Genomic DNA, 17,761 nt, shown 5'->3' with positions numbered 1-17,761 from the left:
GGACTTGGGTTCAGTTCCTGGAAATGCAGCATTGATTCAGCCGAATGGCCGGCATGCCTACCTGACATGAGCCCTGACAAAACCCACCCACCCTGAAATTAAGTCTTTAACATTGTGGGGACGTCCTGCCTGTTGCTAACAGAGAGGCGAGTCCTCACGCTGACTGTATACTAACACACCTCCAAAATATCTGTGCTGTTTATCACTGGAGCTAATTCAGGAATTTTGTTTGTGTGTGTGTGTGTCCTTACGCGTCTTTGATCTTATTGGTCCGCTCCACGTTGTCGATGTCCATGCGGATCTTGTAGTTGAGATTGGGAGGCAGCTCGGTGGCGTTGGAGGGGATATCCAGAAACACGATCCCTGCCCAGAACTTCCTGTCTTCCAGTAGCTTCATGGACAGGTTCACCATTCTTTCCTCGTTGGAGACTGGCTCCAGTTTGTCCAGATTCACACACTTAGGATACACACAGTCACAGATCAGGTCATGTGACCTGCACAAACCAACCACAGCCAGTTACAAGTCACAGCAAATTACACGGGGTGCTTGGATACCGACCTCCATGAAGCGGGAGATGCTCATGATGGCCTGATCGGTCTCGTTGAACACATCCCTCCAGGTGAGGGCGCTGCCGGGTGGCCGCTGGTCCTCCGCCTGCTTGGACAGGAAGCTGGAGACGTCGGCTACGGTCCAGTCCGTGTTTTCCAGCTGAGCGCTGAATAATCTGGCGGTGACGTTGTTCTTCAGCAGAGTCTGAGTGACAGACAGGAAGGAGGGAGGGTACAAAAGAAGGAAGGCCAGAGGAAAGGAATGGGGAAAGACGAAGGAAGACAAAGTAAGGAAAAGCAAAAATAAGAAGGAAGGAAGGAAGAAAGAAAGAAAGGAGGAAGGAAGAAAGAAAGGAAGGGAGGAAGAAAGGAAGGAGGGACAGTGTTGAAGAATAAAGGGAGGAGTTAGGAATGACGTAAGCATGGAAAGGAGAAGACCAAAGGAAGGAGGAAAGAAAAAGGAAGGAAGGAAACAGGGATAAGAAAGGAAAGTCAGTTCAACACTAAATACACTAAACACCGAAATAAAGCAGATGAGTGAGAATGAGCACGATGTACGAGATGACGAAGAACAGGCGAGGAGGTGGGCGGAGTCTATTTACCCTAATCAGGTCCATCTGCTCGCTGTTCTCCATGAAGTCCCAGACTTTGGGTCTCATCTCCTCCCACATACCGCCCAGCTCCCTGAACACACCGAGCTCCTGGAAGGTCCGGTTCACCTGAATGCATCACAGACACAGGCACAGGTGAGTCTTGTTACCCTGGGTTACTTGCTAAATGTGACCAATCAGTAGCAGTCTAGAGCTATAAGACAGGAAGTGACATCATACTTCATGGATGATCCTCTGTGTGGCTGGGGTGTGGGGGGTGTACAGGATCTTCCCCAACAGGAGGGGCTTCAGGGCCTGCCAGATCATCCTGGACATGGGGTTCGAGTCCATGCTCTTCACAAGGCTGTTACAGTATGGAGCTGCAACACACACACACACACACACACACACACACACACACACACACACACACACACACACACACACAGGATGGAGGTTACCACATGTATGTTGCAGGCGTGTTGCAGAAATATCGAGTCTGGCTGGAAGATTTGAAATGGACCGATTCTGCTCATTTCCACCTCAGTATTTTTATTCTTGGACTCTACTAGAGTCGCTCTGCATGACTTACAGTTCAAAATAATCCTCATCTATTACTGGGCCTTGAAGCAGCCCCTCCCGCTGTCTGAAATTAGCTGTTTTAGGTGCTCTCTCTTTATGATAACGTCCTGACTTCTGGAAGCCTGCTGGTGGGCCAAAACATACAGATGCTAAGAGGTGGAACTGTACATAGGGCGGTGGTACATAGGGCGGTGGTACAAAGGGCGGTGGTTATGTTCCAGGTTTTATAGTTTCTGTGACTGACAGTGAGGAGCTATTTCTCGACACCAGCTGATGGACAGAACAGAGGAAAACTGAAGAAAGGCTCGCTTTGTGCTGAGCTTTGAGAACCCCGCACTCAGAAGATCCGAGGACTCACTGGAGGAATTGTCGTAGAGCGACACCGGCTCGTCCTCGCTGCTGTTGTAGTTTCCGAACAGAGCCTTGTAGTTGCTGTCTTCGTACCAGTTGAGGGATTTGATCTGCAGGCCGCCGCCTTCGGGGTGACCGCACACAATCCGGGAGATGGCCTGGTACATGGCGCTGGGCGACGACGTGGCGTTCTGCGTCAGGAAGACTATCTCGTTCCTCAGATCGATCCAGCTCTTCATACTCGCCAACTGTAGACCCAAAACAGAGGACACTGGTCAGACTGTCAGAGGCAGACTCCCACCAACACTCATGCAGTTAAACTGTTTTTGTTCTTTTTGTTCAGCACAACGACAACGTTTTTTTCAGCTTTCAGGCCCCTCTTCTGTGGAACCAGCTCCCAGCTTGGATTCAGGAGACAGACACCCTCTCTATTTTTAAGATTAGAATTAAAACTGTCCTTTATGATAAAGCTTATAGTTAGGGCTGGATCAGGTGACCCTGAACCCTCCCTTAGTTATGCTGCAGGGGTTAGGGGCTACTGCACATCATTAACCTTTGTCTACTCTCGGCTGTAGTTTGTGTTTTGTTTGCTCTCCTTTCTTTTGTCCCTTCAGCTTTCAGGTCAAAGATCCCTGATCCTGGTTCTTCCTGTCAAATGGGAGTTCTTTGAGATGCCTGTTGTAGCACTAAATTAAAAAAATAATAAGATGTGTGTTTGGGAGCAACACACATACTCAACTCTGCTGCTCTACTCACAAGTGTGGCTCCATTTAAGAGGACATAAACAGGCTTTCCGGCAGTGCAACGTTTACTGCTACGAAGCATCGTGACAACAAAGAAATAATCAAACACACATTTTTGTGCTCAGTTTAAAATAACCGAAACAACAAAATTAAAGCTTAAGTGAAAATAAACTATAAAATAAACGTGGAATAAAGATAAAAACACTCAAATTAAAAACATCAGCTGAAGGTTAAAACTGAATGCGCTAAAAATGGATCACAGAATAAACATGAACTCTGGCCTGGCTAAAATCTGCTGACAGTAAACTCCCGTCCGGCTGGACTTCCTGTTGAAGCTCAGACTGAATCTGCAAACTTCACAACAAAAATGATGTAACAAACCAAACGCTCAGACGCAAACAGCTGACAGTCAAAAACAAGATGTAAGGTTCATAAGCTTCATCTGAACTCACTTTCTGAGTCTCTCAGTTGCACCTAAAATATGTGATGACTGAATAATCAGCCTTTTCCATTTCAGGATGAATCATTCGGTCTCTTAATCACATCAAGATTTTGAAATGTCGTTACGTGTGTTTCTCTGTCTGCAAAACCCTGAAAATATCTGATTTATAGGAGAATAAACAGATTTACAGATTTGAGCAGTTCTGCAGTTTCACACGACTGTTTTCCTTAGAAGCTCACAGATGTTCCCCAGGTGTAAGTGTGACATAATAGGAACCAGAAGGGACATGTGCCTCTGCAGGACTGTGATTTTCTTCTAATTTAAAAAAGGAACGTGTTTTAGAGGCTGTTAATGCCATCCTAATCTGACTCAAACACAACAGGAGCGTCAGTGCCTGCTGACAGAATCAAAATGAATCCAACATAAAAGTCGAGGAAAGGTAAAATTATTTTTTATTGCTTCGGGAAGAAGGAACCTCAGAGAGGAAGAGCTGCGGGTTACTTCAGGTCAGTGCCGTCATGAAGCCACAGCAGAAGTGAAACTGCTGCAGCTCCAACCCGAGGAAAAGGTCACTTATTCAAAGGACGAGGACAATGTATCGAGTGTCTCTAAAGTTTGTATCCAGTATTTCGCTACCATGTATCCAGTTTTTGCCCTCAGCATTTCATCACTATTTTACCAGTTTGCCCCAACTACCTTCCCCACTTCGTCCCCAGAATATCACCAGTATTTCTCTACCGTATCCCCAGTATTTCCTCAGCATTTCACTAGCGTCTCTAACATTTGTCCACTATGTCCCCAGTATTTCTCCAGTGTGTGCCCAGGTTTTGTTGCCAGTATTTCTGTAGCGTGTCCCCTGGGGTCTGAGAAATGAGGACAGGCATTTTTCACCATTCAGCATCATGTTAAAACTACTGAAGTTATTGCTCAGAGTACTCGGCTTTTAAACTAAATTTTATTGTTGCTCCCATAAACACAGAAAAGCAGCATTGTGTTGTTTTCACGTGAAAGCCTCACACCTGAAGGCATCCCAGCAGACAGAAGGAGCTGCAGATGTTTAAATAAAGTTGTTTTAAACTGTGAGTTTGATGCCCCCCCCCCCCCCCCCACACACACACACACACACACACACCTCTGAGAGTCTGTTTTTATTGTTGTTGTGTGATTTGTGATGCAAGTCTGGGAGAAAAAAAAAAAAGAAAAAGCACAAAACAGATACTTCCCCTCTGACTAGAATTTCAAAATAAAGTCCAGAAACCACTAAGTGTGACAAAGGTGATAAACTCATTAAAGTTATTTAAATGGTTGTTTTCTTTTAAACTAAGCGTTGTAGTTTTCTGGATTATCAGTTTAATCCTGCACATCTTAAACTCGCTCATCCCGCCCCTGACTCAGCGCTCGCACAAACCAAACAAAACACTCGGTCACATGTTTCCACTTTAGCCCACAGAGCCATTGTGTGTTTTAAAGTGTGTGATAACCCCGGGGCAAAAAAACAACAATCTGGAGCAACCTCACTGAACTTTACTCTGATTATCAAACTGTTCCTGCCAGCAGTCTCCTACTCCAAGTATATTTCCAGTCTATTCCCACTGTAATCCCAGACCGGAGGCTCTGCAGAGGAGCAGATGTGGTGAAGGTCATTGCAAACAGGTTTTTGCTACACAATGCAGCTTTCAGAGTCCCCTCAGCGTCTCCGTAACCTCTAACATGGTCACTAAAGCCACGCGCAGCCATCTGCGGTCTGCAGCGTCTCAGCGGGGCGAAGACGGACGCTGAGTGTTTGCTGTTTGTTCGGACTTGTGTTTTCTCCTCCCGAGGCGGCTGTGAAGTTACAACCCACTGAGACATTTGAGTCTTTGTTCAGCTGGGAGCTCGTCTGTCTGTGCTGCAGGGAAACTGCTTTTATCTGGACACAAAGACTCGCAGAGACACTCGGAGCTGCCAAGTAAACTCGGTGGCCCTCGATAGTGCTGACGTGGCCCTGAAGACTCTGCTGAGGGACGAGTGTGCCCATCAGAACGCTGTCTGTGATCCTGCTGCTGTTTGTTGGCAGGACAAACACTGGATGCTGAAGCACCATAATTAAAAACAGACAAGTTTGCATTATTAGGGGTGTGGCCTCTCTGACTGACAGGTGGATGGCGGCACAGGTGACTGTAGCTGCTAGCTGTCTGCTAGGCTACACCTCAGCTAGCTGGACCTCTGGGCCGTGTTTGTGCTGTTGGAGCATTTTTAATGTAATTATCTGACCAATAATATGGCTGCTGTGCGGTTCGGCGCTCCAGCTGATGACTTACCTCGACGGCCAGTGAACCCAGACTATCCAGCAGGTTGTTGGTTGCCCTGGCGACCTGTCGGACGGCCTCGGGGTCGGCCCTGACGTCCCGCTGAAAGACAAAAGATGTTTATAGCTTCAGCTCAACTTTAAGTAAAAAGAACCCCTTCATATAGTTTCAGTTTATTTCATGCTTCCCTTTAGTACATGTTTCACAGTCAAAGGAGGCCGGACCATGAATGTTACCTCGACCCTGAAAACAGACAAATTCACCAGGAAACTGTTTTTTCTACCTGCAGCAGATCACCTGAACTTTTGGCTCGTATTTGAGCTGATATCAGGGTTTGAGGTCACCTGATATCAGCTGATCTAGGAGCAGAAAAACCCACAAACAGGTGTGTCAGCTGAGGTGAGAAGGCTCAAAACTAGGAGAAGGTGCTGCAGCACACACACCTATCGTTACAGGTACGAAGCCTGGTAACTGGAGATAAATGCACAACAACGTGTGTGTTTTAATCAGTTCACTTCCCTAAAATCTGGCACATAAATCGAGTCCATTCCGTTACTGTCAGTTTATAAACTCGAAGCCTCTGAATTCCTATTATTGATGAGTAATCAAACACATCAGGACATTGTCCCGTAACTTCACTGAGATGGAGCTGCTGGATTTTCACGACTTCTTCCCGTGCTGCTGTGGAAACTCGCTCAGTTTCAGCTTCGCGGTCGGCCGAAGAGCTCGTAGATTTCTGCACACAAAAGAGGCCGAGGCCTCGTGACAAGCGGCCGCATTCAATCCTTCAAACTCTTTAAAACTGGTCTCCGGGCTACGAAAACTGAGACTGTAAAGAGCCGGGACAGGCTGAGACACGCCTCCTCCCACACACATGCACTTAATACGCCGAGGACACGCCAGCACACCTTTGCTGTGTCACCTGAGCGGGGGGGGGGGGGGGGGGGGGGGGGGGGGGGGGGGCTGTTCCAGACGAGTTTGTTATTTAAAGTATGTTAAAGGCAGCCTGAGACGAAGCCCTGCAGGCAGCACGACCACCTCAGCACGATGCTCAGCGCGAGGATCTGACATCCATACTGGCCTTTGTGCACAAAACACAGTTTATAAAAGCTGAAGTCCAGGTTTGAGGAACGCAGCTTTCCGTACTGGGAGCAGCAAAAATAAACTTTAACACAAACCATGACAGGCAAGTTTAAACCACCTTTAAAACCTGTTTTAAATTTGCAAAATAAAAACATGCACAAGTGTATCAGCAGTTTTTACCCGGATGGGCTTGAGGAAGTCCAGGTTGTCCAGAAAGTGCTCCTCGGCGTGGTCGAGCCATGTGGGCGTGGCCTGGCAGATGAATTTTTGCACCATCGCCGACACCTGTTGGTCCGAGATCGTCACAAAGTCCTCCACGCTCCGCTTCCCTCCCTTCCTGGGACACATGTCCCTCAGGTGGACCCCGAAGCCTCTGAGAAGGACCTGAGACAGAAACGGTCATTTCTCATCAGGTTTCACTAAATATCTGAAGACTTTCCTGAAATCTTTCTGCTCTCCAACTTTTGTTCCACATTTCCTGCCATCATCAACTTTTACTCTTTATTCCACTTATTCTCCTGTTTCTGTGTTTCATTCCATCATTTTCCAGCTTTTATTCCTGATCTTCAGGCATGTATTCAATGTCTTTATTGCTCTACTTCCTATTTTCCCCAAAGCGTCTGAACCCAACTCCCCCTCTAAGACCTTCCTTAGAAACATTTCCTTATAGTGGTAGTTTAGTCGGTATTTTAAAAACATGCGTGTTGAGCTAATGCAGTGAATACCCCCCCATCAGTTTTATTCCACATATGTACTCCACATCCCACAGGAGTGAAACTCCTCCGGCTGCCCGTATCCCCGTGGGGCTGACAGGGTTCAGACTGAGCACGTGCAGAATGCCTCCTCACCTTCTCCAGGTTGATGTCGGCCTCCCTGATCTGCTGGACGCCGTGTTCGGGGAAGGAGGCGTTTCTCAGCAGGAAGCTCGACAGGGTTTCATTGTCTCGCAGAAAATGCTTCAACTTGAAGCCTGTGGGAGAGAAAACAGACAAACAGAGCGGGTCAGAGAAACCCGACTCCTCCTCCTCCTCTTCCAGTGAGGGTTTTGTGTCTTAAATGCGAATGTGCCCACAATGGTGTAATTTCCACAGAGGGAGGGGGTGAAGCAGGTCCCTGCTCACATTTTTAAAATTATATTTCTGTTTTCAGTTTGACTGAAAGCAGTCCAGCTACCCCCCCGAGGAAAGAGAGGCCGATTCATTCAAGCTCAATCGACCGCTCTGGTGACACGCAGCTGCCTTGTGATTGGTGGAGGACAAACACTGGGCAGTAAGAAAGAGCTTCATGTACACTATTATAAAAGCATTTGTGAGTATATTTCTGTAAAAATGAATACTCCCTCTGATAGATGGGTGATAGAAATGGCTGCATTAATAAAACCCTTTGTTAACAGATCCTGAACTATGAGTAACACAGTGAGAGTGAGAGGATGAAATGTTTGGTGGTGTGATCGTTAATGACCACCGATGTCGGTTTGAGCCTGAAGGACGGACAGAAATCGTTTTAGTGAAGGTAAAGATGCGGAGAGGAGAGGCTCTGACCATATTTGGGCGTCCCGTGGGCGTGTCTGCACCTGAGTGTTGCTGCAGGAGCAGCAGGATGTAAGTGGGCTTTGTGTTCAGTGATTGCTGCTCTTCGTTCGGCCCGCATGCTCTCACATGCCCGTGGCTCAAACTTTCCACTCAGCTCTATTACTTTTGGTTTGAATGAAGCCCCCCCGCACACACGCCCATCCCTCCTGGCACCTTTCTTCTTCTACAGGTTTGAACAGGCAGCTGCGATGATGGCTCGGAGGAGCTTTTACGTCCATTCAACGGGTTTGAAACAAACAGGAAACAAAGGTGTGAAGCTCCTTGGACCTCCTGCCTGCGCCGCTTCACTCCTTTAAAATCGGAACATCTGAGGATTTAAGAGGACAGACTGTCACGGATTCCAGTCGCTGTCGTCGGGAGCAGGAGGACGGACCGCCTCCACCCCGCTGAGCATCAGGAAACCGCTGATCGATCGGTTTGATGTGCAGCTTTATAAACATCCGGCCGTGTTCATGAACAAACTGATAAAATGTGGCAGCTGATCCATCAGCCAGCTTCCATCAGAAACCCCAAACCTCAATAAAAGCATCACCGAGCTTCCCTGGAAGCTTTTATCCTGCAGCTTAGAGCGACGTCACCCGTATTAATCAGCTTCCTCATCACACTGAAGATCAGCAGGAAAACATCAAACTGAGGAATATTTTTCTCTTCTCTGCCATGTCCTCCTGTTTCATGTCGTTATTCCACTTTTTTTTAAAAAATAAAACGCGCTGCTGTCACACAATCGTTACCTTAGGTCGCTCAAAATTACTCAACGTTGGTGAATAATGGCTGCTGCCATGTTGGAGTCACAAATGACCATATTTGGACGTAAAGGTGCTTCCGGCTGCTCCTTTATTTTCTGGAGCCGCCACAGCAGATGGATCTTGTTTTGGAACAGATTTTATGCCTGATGCTCTTCCTCACGCAAACCTCCCACTCACCCTGGCTGGGGACCAGCACTGAGTACACCAGGTCACAACCCCCTGAAGCTGGGAACACGGAATCAAACCAGGAGCCAGTTTTTGTAACGTACCTCGTTCTTCAGCTCTGGAGTTTGCTGCTTGCTTCTATTCCATATCCTCAAACTCTAATTTACCAAGTTTTGGCCCCCTTTTAGTCCATATTCTCCTACTTTTGCACCATATTTTTTTAGGCATGTGTTCCATGTGCACATTCATCTTTTCCACGCCCTCCAATATTGTCAAATCTCCAACTCAGCACGGAGCTGCTGTCCATCACGGATATCAATCTGCATTGCTGCCACCGTCCTGCACCACCGACAGACTGAGGAAACCTTTACGGCTCTTCATGCCTCCATCTCCCCTCGTGCACCGAAGTTTTCTGCACACCAGCACCAAGACTCTCTGGCTGCACCGGTCTCATGCACCGACACATTTACACTTTCTTCTAGTCTGCATTTGTGTGAGAGCTGTGCCAGTTGTCCTCCTCCAGGTGCAGTGGTTATAACTCTTGCATTGTGAATGCATCTTGTACCGTCTTGTACTACCCACACCTGCTGACAGATGCTGGTTAAAGTCTGGATGATCTATCCAACTTTTGTTCCATGCTTGCAGACGTTTCAGAAGGCCGTCACTCTGCAGCCCCGATTGAGCTCCACCTGATCTGAGTGCCAGCCCCGATCAGCTCTCCCTTCACCTCCAGCTTTCCATGCGTGCACATGGAGGAGCAGGAAGTTCAGTCAGGACCACAAGTAGGAAGGGATCTTAGTCTGTTCACAAGTATCACATGTTCTCTGATCTATCTGTAATAAATCAATCAATAATCAATTTTTCATGTTTCAACTCAAATGCAAAGTTTGTGTCTGAAGTGTCCCTGATGCCCTGAGCGGGGGTACGGGGGCCTTTCAGGGACAAAACGCCGACCGTGTGGTCCCACAGTCAGTGTTAGTGACGGGTCAGCGGACGGGTGCAGCTGCTTGACATCAGCAGCTCGCAGTGATGTGATTGGTCAAATGAGAAACGGTTTCCTCGGAGCTCCAGCAGAGAAGCCGTCTGCTTCAATCATAGCTCGCCGTCGTTAAACCGCCGCAGCACAATTTTCTTCTGCTTATTCTTTAACTGTCTGATATTTTTCCAGTTGCTCTGAAAGCTCAGAAAATTAAGATGCTAAAAGAGTCCTTTCTCTTCATAACTGAAAACTCACTGAATCTGTTTCAACAGCAGTCAGCTACTAAGCAGTAAAGCGGTGGTTATGTGAGATGACTGCGGCGACCTGATCCAGGTTCAGGTGCGATGTGAACCCGATTAAAGCGCTCTGAGTGACACGTTTGTACAGCTGCAGGGACACATCTGAACTCAGTGACGCTCAGCGGGGCGCCGGCGAGCCGAGCTGCAGAAAACCCAACGCGAGAGGGCGACGAGGACGCACGCCACACGCTGACCGCCACCTGCAGGGAAGGGGGGCCGCGGGGCCGGCCAATCAGAATCCGCCCCTGCTGCCTCCTTCTGCAGAAAGCCGTGCTAATAGCGGAAACTGCACGCGGAGCGACTGCTCGCAATCACACAACCAAAACACAAAACCCGCCGCAGAGAGAAAAACAACACAAAATACAAAGAAAAACACAAAGAGGGAAAACTCAAACATAATGAAGGGGAAAAAAACCAAACCCACAACAGAACCAAAAACACACCAAACAGGAAAACTGGATACAAAGAGACAAAAACCAACATGAGACAAAACAAGGACACAAAGTGTCAAAAAACTACTAAAGAAGGTTTCAGTGGTTTTGCTCCTCAGTGTGAGGGTTGGAGGGGCCTCGGAGGTTGTTGCTGGCTGTTTGGCTCTCTATGGTTACTTGAGATTTGAAACTGACTCATATTCAAATATTTCATTTTTATTGGTGTTCATTATTTCACTGAACAAACTGCTGCAAAGCTCATTTACTGCACAGGAACATTTCAGTTTTGTGCGGCTCTGTTTTTGAGCCCTCGGGCTAAGATGTTTCCTGAGAACTGCAGAGTCCCGGGTGCTGCTCCCTAACCAGGTGAGCTCACCTGAAAGGCGAACAGCTAAACCTGCCGTGGCGTGTCACGCCGCCCCCTCATCACACCAGCTCCTCCTGACCAATAAAACACCTTTATTTATTAGATTAGTGGGAATAAAGAGCAGAAACGTGCTGATGCTCAATCAACGGGGAGGTGAAGCAGGAGAGCCGGCAGGTCGGTGCAGGTAGGGAAAACAACCGCCCCCCTACAGAGAGCTAAATCTGCAAATTAACGCACAAAAGAGAGAAATTCTTTTTGTTCAGCGAGCCTGAAAAATCCTGCGGCAGAGAAAAGACGCCTGAAAACCTGCTGACCTCTGAGAGACTCCGCAAACACTCGCTCAGAGTCTCAGAGACGATTTAATATATCCAAGGATGCATTCAAAGAGGAGCCGAAATACGGTGCAAAACCTCTGCTGACGGTTCCTGCTGCAGCTGACAGTCCTGACTCTGAATTAGGATTAAAGCATTTAAAGCATTCAACAGTCAAACATACTTTGAGGTTTTATCTCCACTGTGTGTTTCTGATTTTATGATCATATGATTACAGCTGATATGTCTGCTATCAGTCCCAACCACAGCGATGCTCAGATTAAACAGGCTGCTCACCCCGATCTCTGAGCTCATTCAGACAGCCGGCTGAGGACCCCTGAGGTCAGTCTGTGTTTCCTACCTGAGCGGCTGGTCTGCAGCACCTGCAGGGCTTGAGCCAGCTCCTTGAAGCCCTCCAGGTTTTTATCGTTCTGACTGTAGAGAAGGATCTTCTTGGCGTCCGAAAAAAGGCGAGAAATTCTGCAGAATGAGAGTAAAACACGTGTTTCTTTGAGACATCAAACATGAGTTATAAAGCAGCTCAAACATGCATCCAAACACGGAGGGAAAACCCTGAAGCTGAACGCGCTCGCTTACAGTGGAAACGACCAACGGGTCAAAAAGAGATTTAAAGCAGTTAAAGTGTTCGTTTGTGTGAGAAATGATGGTTGAGAGCAGCTCAACTGTGGACGTAGTGGTGTACACAAGCAAAACATCCCTGGTTTGATCCCGGGAGGAGGTCCAAACCCCTCTGGGGTGGTGCTGTGGTCACCCCCCCCTCCCCATGAATAAGGAACAGCTGAAAGCACTGAACCTCTTAAAGCGTCTGCAGAGGCTCGCTCTGGCTTTAGGACGGCTGCGGCAGCTCGTGTGTAGGTGAGATGTTGTAATTTACATATCGTTAGCCTAATAGCATAATTGCCTAAGGCATATTTTGGCATATTTTGAGATACCTACCTAATTCTACTCTGCTAACAGTGTAGATTCATTTAAATAGATATCTCAATTTTGGCCAAAATATGACTTAGGCAATTATGCTATTAGGTTAACGATATGAGAAGTGAAACTAGTTGAAAATGATTAAAAATTAAACTCAGTGGGAAGTTGAAGCATCACTTTATAACAAGTAAAAGATAAATCAGTGGAACTGATTTCAGCTGAAATAAGTTGTTTACATTTTAGGTTTAAGCGGTAACGGTGACTGAAGGGTCGGTTTATGTGTTAGAAGATGTTTAAGGCCTCAGTCACACAGGCCACAACCCCCCCACCCCGCGCCTGTCCCTTCACTGTTGTTGGGTGAAACTGGTGCTGCACCAAAAACCTGATTGTGATTAATTTGGTCACCAGCGGTTATCTGTAGTCTGCACGCAGGACCAGAGTTTGTCCGCAAACACTCGCCAGCTACTCGTGGAGGGGTCGGTGAAACAAACCAGCCTTCATAGTAAAAGTTAGGCCTTAATGCTGAAACCAACACATTTCTAAAGATGCAACTTTTACTTTGAAGGTCACCGCTTCAGTTAGCGAGTAGCTGCTGAGTGTTTGCGCAAACTGCTGCGGACCGAAGCAGTCACAAAATCAGCTGACGTTTAATAACTGAACCTCATATTTTAGATTCAAGCCACGAAAGCAATTTAAGCTTCAGTTTCCACGGAAACACTGAAAGCAGTTAACCCGTCAGAGGTAAAACTGGTTGAACTGTAACAAAACTTGATGAGGAAAGTTAAACTTTGAGGGCTCACATGGAGTCGTTGAAGTTGCCGACGATGCCAGGAGACTCGCCCGGCGTCGGGTGTCTGAAGCAGGGGTTGTTGGCGTTGCAGAGGATTCCCTGAAGCCAGGGCAGCGTCCCGGCTGACGGCATCGCCTTGTTGGGAAAATGACCTGCAGACAGGAAAGAAAAACAGGAAGTGATAAGGAAGCAGTTAAAGCGGCATCGACATGACAGGAAATTAAAAAATGTGACCAGCTCAACGTTTTTGAAATAATTTAATATGGACTCTTATTAATAATTTAATATGACTCTTTAAATCAGCCAATCAGATCTCAGAAGAGGCTCATGGGAGATGGAGTGCAGATTTAAAAATCATGAGGAAGATCAGAAATAAAAGATCTTTTGGTTCTTTTTAAAAACAAACCAAAAAAGGCCGTTACCGTCCTCCTGAGTCACACGTGTGTTGCTGCACTGCGGTTTGTGTGCTTGCATGCAGCAGCAGCAGAACAGCACCATGAGTCAGATTTAATCTGAAAGATGTTCCTTTATCTTCCTGCTCTGCTGGAACACAGTGTTCACATGTTCCCCGATAAACCCGATCGCTTTATTGTCACCTGCAGCGGAGCATCAGCTGCACCTGCTGCACCTGCTGCGGGCCGGAGGTCACCTCAGAGCAACGACCTTTACCCCCTCCTTCCATTGAGCTTCACTGTGTCAGCTGTACGCGCAGAGGAAACGCTGCTATCAGGGAACCTTTAGGACTGCCAGCTGGCCTCTTTTTAATCAAAACGCAGATAAGATAAACGAGAGGTGCAGATTCACTTCACTCCACAGCAGAGTGAAGCCCACACAGGTGGAGGAACGCTTCAGGGTGAGCTCAGGAGAAGAGGGGTGAAAAATTCCCACAAGCTACAGATCAAAATGCTGGGTCTGAAAGACACACCGGAGCTTAAACAGCTGAACTCATAATGAATATGTAATAACTGGGTGAAAGCTCCAGCTCTTCTGACCTCCTCCTCGTGTTTGTCAGGTTCAGATGTGCATCACAGGAAATCAGAGGCGGCCTGATGGATAAGGAGACTCGTGTCTGTTTGTGTATGCATTTCCCTATGCACAGTGTACAGAGAGGGCTTTTCTGCCAACACGCTACCATTGGTCAACCACAATTTCAGCATCAGGAGCTGCTTAGGACCCCCACACCAACAGGGGCCTCCCAAGAGTAATTGCTCAGAGTAGAGCTGCAGCTCCTCCACATCGAAAGGAGCCAGCTGAGGTGGTTCGGGCATCTGACTAGGATGCCTCCGGAGCATCCTTGCACTGTTTCATCATGGATGAACTTCTGTGTCACACTGTCAGATCAGCCGTGTGGAGGTTCCACTGTGGCTTGACTGGGCTGTGAGAACAGCGTTACATCAGCAGGTGGGATTTTTTATTACTGACGGATACATTAGCATTTAGCTCCATCTCTGGAAGTGCAAGTAATAATATTTACTGTATTTTCTGGACTATAAGTCGCACTTTTTTTCATAGTTTGGCTGGGGGTGCGACCTATACTCCGGAGCGACTTATATGTGAAATTTATAATGCATGAACCAAAATACTCCAGCCACTTGACATCTCTGTGAACCAGAGCTTTAAGGCAGTCTTGCGTAATCTGAGGGCGCAGTGGATGATGGATGGAGAGCACAGCTTAACGGCAACTGGGAGAATACGCCACACAACTTTCCTGGAAGTCATTGGATGGATCAAGAAATCATGGGCTTCAGTGACAACCGAAACCATCCTGTCGGGATTCAGAAAGGCCGGAATAATTGGAATTGCAGCTGACGACGAGTCTGACTAACGTGACACAGAAGAGGAAGCGGCGCTTCGTCTACGGAGTGTGCGGAGTTGTTTAGAAGTGACACCGAGGATGAAGAATTCAATGGATTGATGGTTTGGTTAACTTGTTAGTATGTTCTTTATGCTATGGTTATCTGAATAACTTAATGTTACGTTAACATACCGAACACGTGTTCGTTGTGCGTCATGTAGCTGAATGTGTTACGTTAGCATAACGTAGGCGTAACCGTGTTCGTCCTGTTCTTTAATCCATTATTATTTTAAATTGCCTTTCAAGATGGAATTTCTGCTCTGGGTCTCGGTTTCTATCAAATAACCCCCCCCCCCAAAAAATGCAACTTATAGTCCAGTGCGACCTATATATGTTTTTTTCTTCTTTATTATGCATTTTTTGGCTGGTGCGACCTATACTCCGGAGCGACTTATAGTCCGAAAAATACGGTAGGTTGTGACTGTTCTGCACATTTCAAAAATCAACTAAAATAGTTCACTTGCTTTGCAAATGCAGCTGGTTTACTTTATTGCTCTCTAATGAGCCATAGTAATGATTAACGCTGCTGAGGTGGGTGGTAGGTAATGAGTTCAGATGGGGGGGCCGGAGCCCCAAATCTAATTCTGCTTAAGGCCCGTTAGACTTCGGGCCGGCCCTGCAGGAAATGAAGCTTCTGTCTCATAATCACAAACGGTACTGCGACATTACCGACATACCATTTAAAAACACGAGACTTCGTGATGCATTCAAGTACGCATTGCAAAGTCAGAAATCTAAACTTGAATGGCCAGGAAGGCTGTTTAAAGAGAGGAAGAAATCCCCACATCATTGCTTTCAGGCTTTCACTGCACGTTACGCATGTCATGTGCGTTAGTGGATCGGCGAAGGTCCCGTTACCATGCTGCCATCCAGATGACGTCTTTTTCAGGGAAGGTCTTGCTTAATTCAGCAAAACGATGCCAGGCCACATTCTGCTCATATTGCAACAGTGCAGTGAACAAGTCTGAGTGCTAATACCTCTCACCCACTGAAAACATTTGGAGCTTTATGAACCCAAAAACCAAAAACATGAAACAAAGAAACAAAAGATGTGACGTGTTGATTTTGGACTAATTTTATCCATCCAAAGCTGAGGACCGCCCTCGTGTAACCATTCAGACTCAAAGACGTTCACAGCTTTGTTCTTGTTTAAAAATAAAATATAAAGTTTTAAAATCAGACTTAAAATTCATTTTAGGACTTAATGTCGTTAAACCAGCTTCCCGGCTGAAAGTTCCCACCATCGTATCTCTGATGTTTGCCACAGTGGACCATCACCTGAAAGAAAAGCTGGATTTGCAGCTGAATGTTTGCCATGAAAACAAACAGAAAATTTTCCACAGAGCGCAGATGATGAACTGTTTGCGGCGCCGTTGTCATGTCGAGTCACGTCACTTTAACGTGTGCGGCACGCTGAGCCCACCCAAAGCATTCACACGGAGGGATAAACGATTATAAATTTCACCTGACCCGAACGTGTTCAGAGCTGCGCTGCTGTATAAAACTGGATTTAAAGGATCAAGTGAGACAACGCTCCAGCTCGTCCCTGATCCTCGGGAGCTCTCCCTGAGCGTCGCACGGGGCCAGAGCAGCAAGTTTCAACACATCCCTGCAGCTCACATGCTGCGTGAATCACTGTGCAAGTATTGCCATACAGCAGGAGAACTGAAAGCACTTCGAGTGCCCAGAGCTTCTGCTTTCATAGGGAAAGAGGAAGATGAGCAGCTTTCTGCTCCCTCTTCATCCCCTGAAGTCAGTGTAAGGCCTGAATGAAGCAGTGGAGGCGCTCCTCCTCCGTGATAACCAGCAGGTAATGAAAAGGTTTCCTTCTGTTTCCTGTCGGGCAGGTTTCATTCATCCAGCACAAACATCGCCTGAAGCTCCCGATTCTTCATCCTGCTGCTCACAGCGGACTAACTCAGCATTTTACCTCCCGTTACGGCCAGTTTGTCCCCAAACTTTAAAAGTTTAACTTCCCGAGTTTCATGGAAACCAATCACATCTGTGAACAACAGGTGAAGACTACAATGTCCCTCTCACACAGAGCTCTGGGTCCAGAACTACCTGCAGAAGGTCCAGCTCAGCTCTGCTAAGGCTGAGAACTGCAGTGAATCGCTGTTATTAAAAGCACTGATGCTCCTGGTGTGATGATGCCAGCTTTACTGAAGTGAAAATGGATCTTGAAAAGTTGCCTAAATTTCCTATTTGCAGCTGCAGAATTCAATTCAATTTTATTTATATAGCACCAAATCACAACAGACAGTCGCCTCAAGGTGCTTTATATTGTGGGTAAAGACCCTACAATAATACAGAGAAAACCTGAGAGCGAAGTGCTCTGTTGGGGTGATATGGTACTATGAGGTCTTTGAGATAAGATGGGGCCTGATTATTCAAGACCTTGTATGTGAGGAGAAGGATTTTAAATTCTATTCTAGATTTAACAGGGAGCCAATGAAGAGAAGCCAATATGGGAGAAATATGCTCTCTCTTTCTAGTCCCTGTCAGTACTCTAGCTGCAGCATTTTGGATCAGCTGAAGGCTTTTCAGGGAGCTTTTAGGACAGCCTGATAATAACGAATTACAATAGTCCAGCCTAGAAGTAATAAATGCATGAATTAGCTTTTCAGCATCACTCTGAGAAAGGATGTTTCTAATTTTA

General features: G+C 46.8%; 1 protein-coding gene across 2 annotated transcripts in view; it reads right to left on the bottom strand.

The window, feature by feature from the left end:
• Nucleotides 1-17,761, bottom strand: part of abca1b (ATP-binding cassette, sub-family A (ABC1), member 1B) — a 39,970-nt gene that overhangs the window by 12,817 nt on the left and 9,392 nt on the right. For both annotated transcript variants that reach the window (XM_030738786.1, XM_030738787.1), the window contains exons 4-13: nt 13,258-13,399; nt 11,880-11,998; nt 7,477-7,598; nt 6,809-7,012; nt 5,558-5,647; nt 2,080-2,320; nt 1,380-1,519; nt 1,152-1,268; nt 560-754; nt 252-457 (exon numbers count right to left, since the gene is read on the bottom strand). In XM_030738786.1, the coding sequence (XP_030594646.1) occupies nt 252-457; nt 560-754; nt 1,152-1,268; nt 1,380-1,519; nt 2,080-2,320; nt 5,558-5,647; nt 6,809-7,012; nt 7,477-7,598; nt 11,880-11,998; nt 13,258-13,399 (1,576 nt within the window). The remainder of the gene's footprint in view (nt 1-251; nt 458-559; nt 755-1,151; nt 1,269-1,379; nt 1,520-2,079; nt 2,321-5,557; nt 5,648-6,808; nt 7,013-7,476; nt 7,599-11,879; nt 11,999-13,257; nt 13,400-17,761) is intronic.

This window comes from Archocentrus centrarchus, chromosome 10 (assembly GCF_007364275.1).
Source record: "Archocentrus centrarchus isolate MPI-CPG fArcCen1 chromosome 10, fArcCen1, whole genome shotgun sequence".
NCBI lineage: Eukaryota > Metazoa > Chordata > Actinopteri > Cichliformes > Cichlidae > Archocentrus > Archocentrus centrarchus.
The sequence above is the reverse complement of the archived record's forward strand: the minus strand, read 5'-3'. Positions and strand labels throughout refer to the sequence as shown.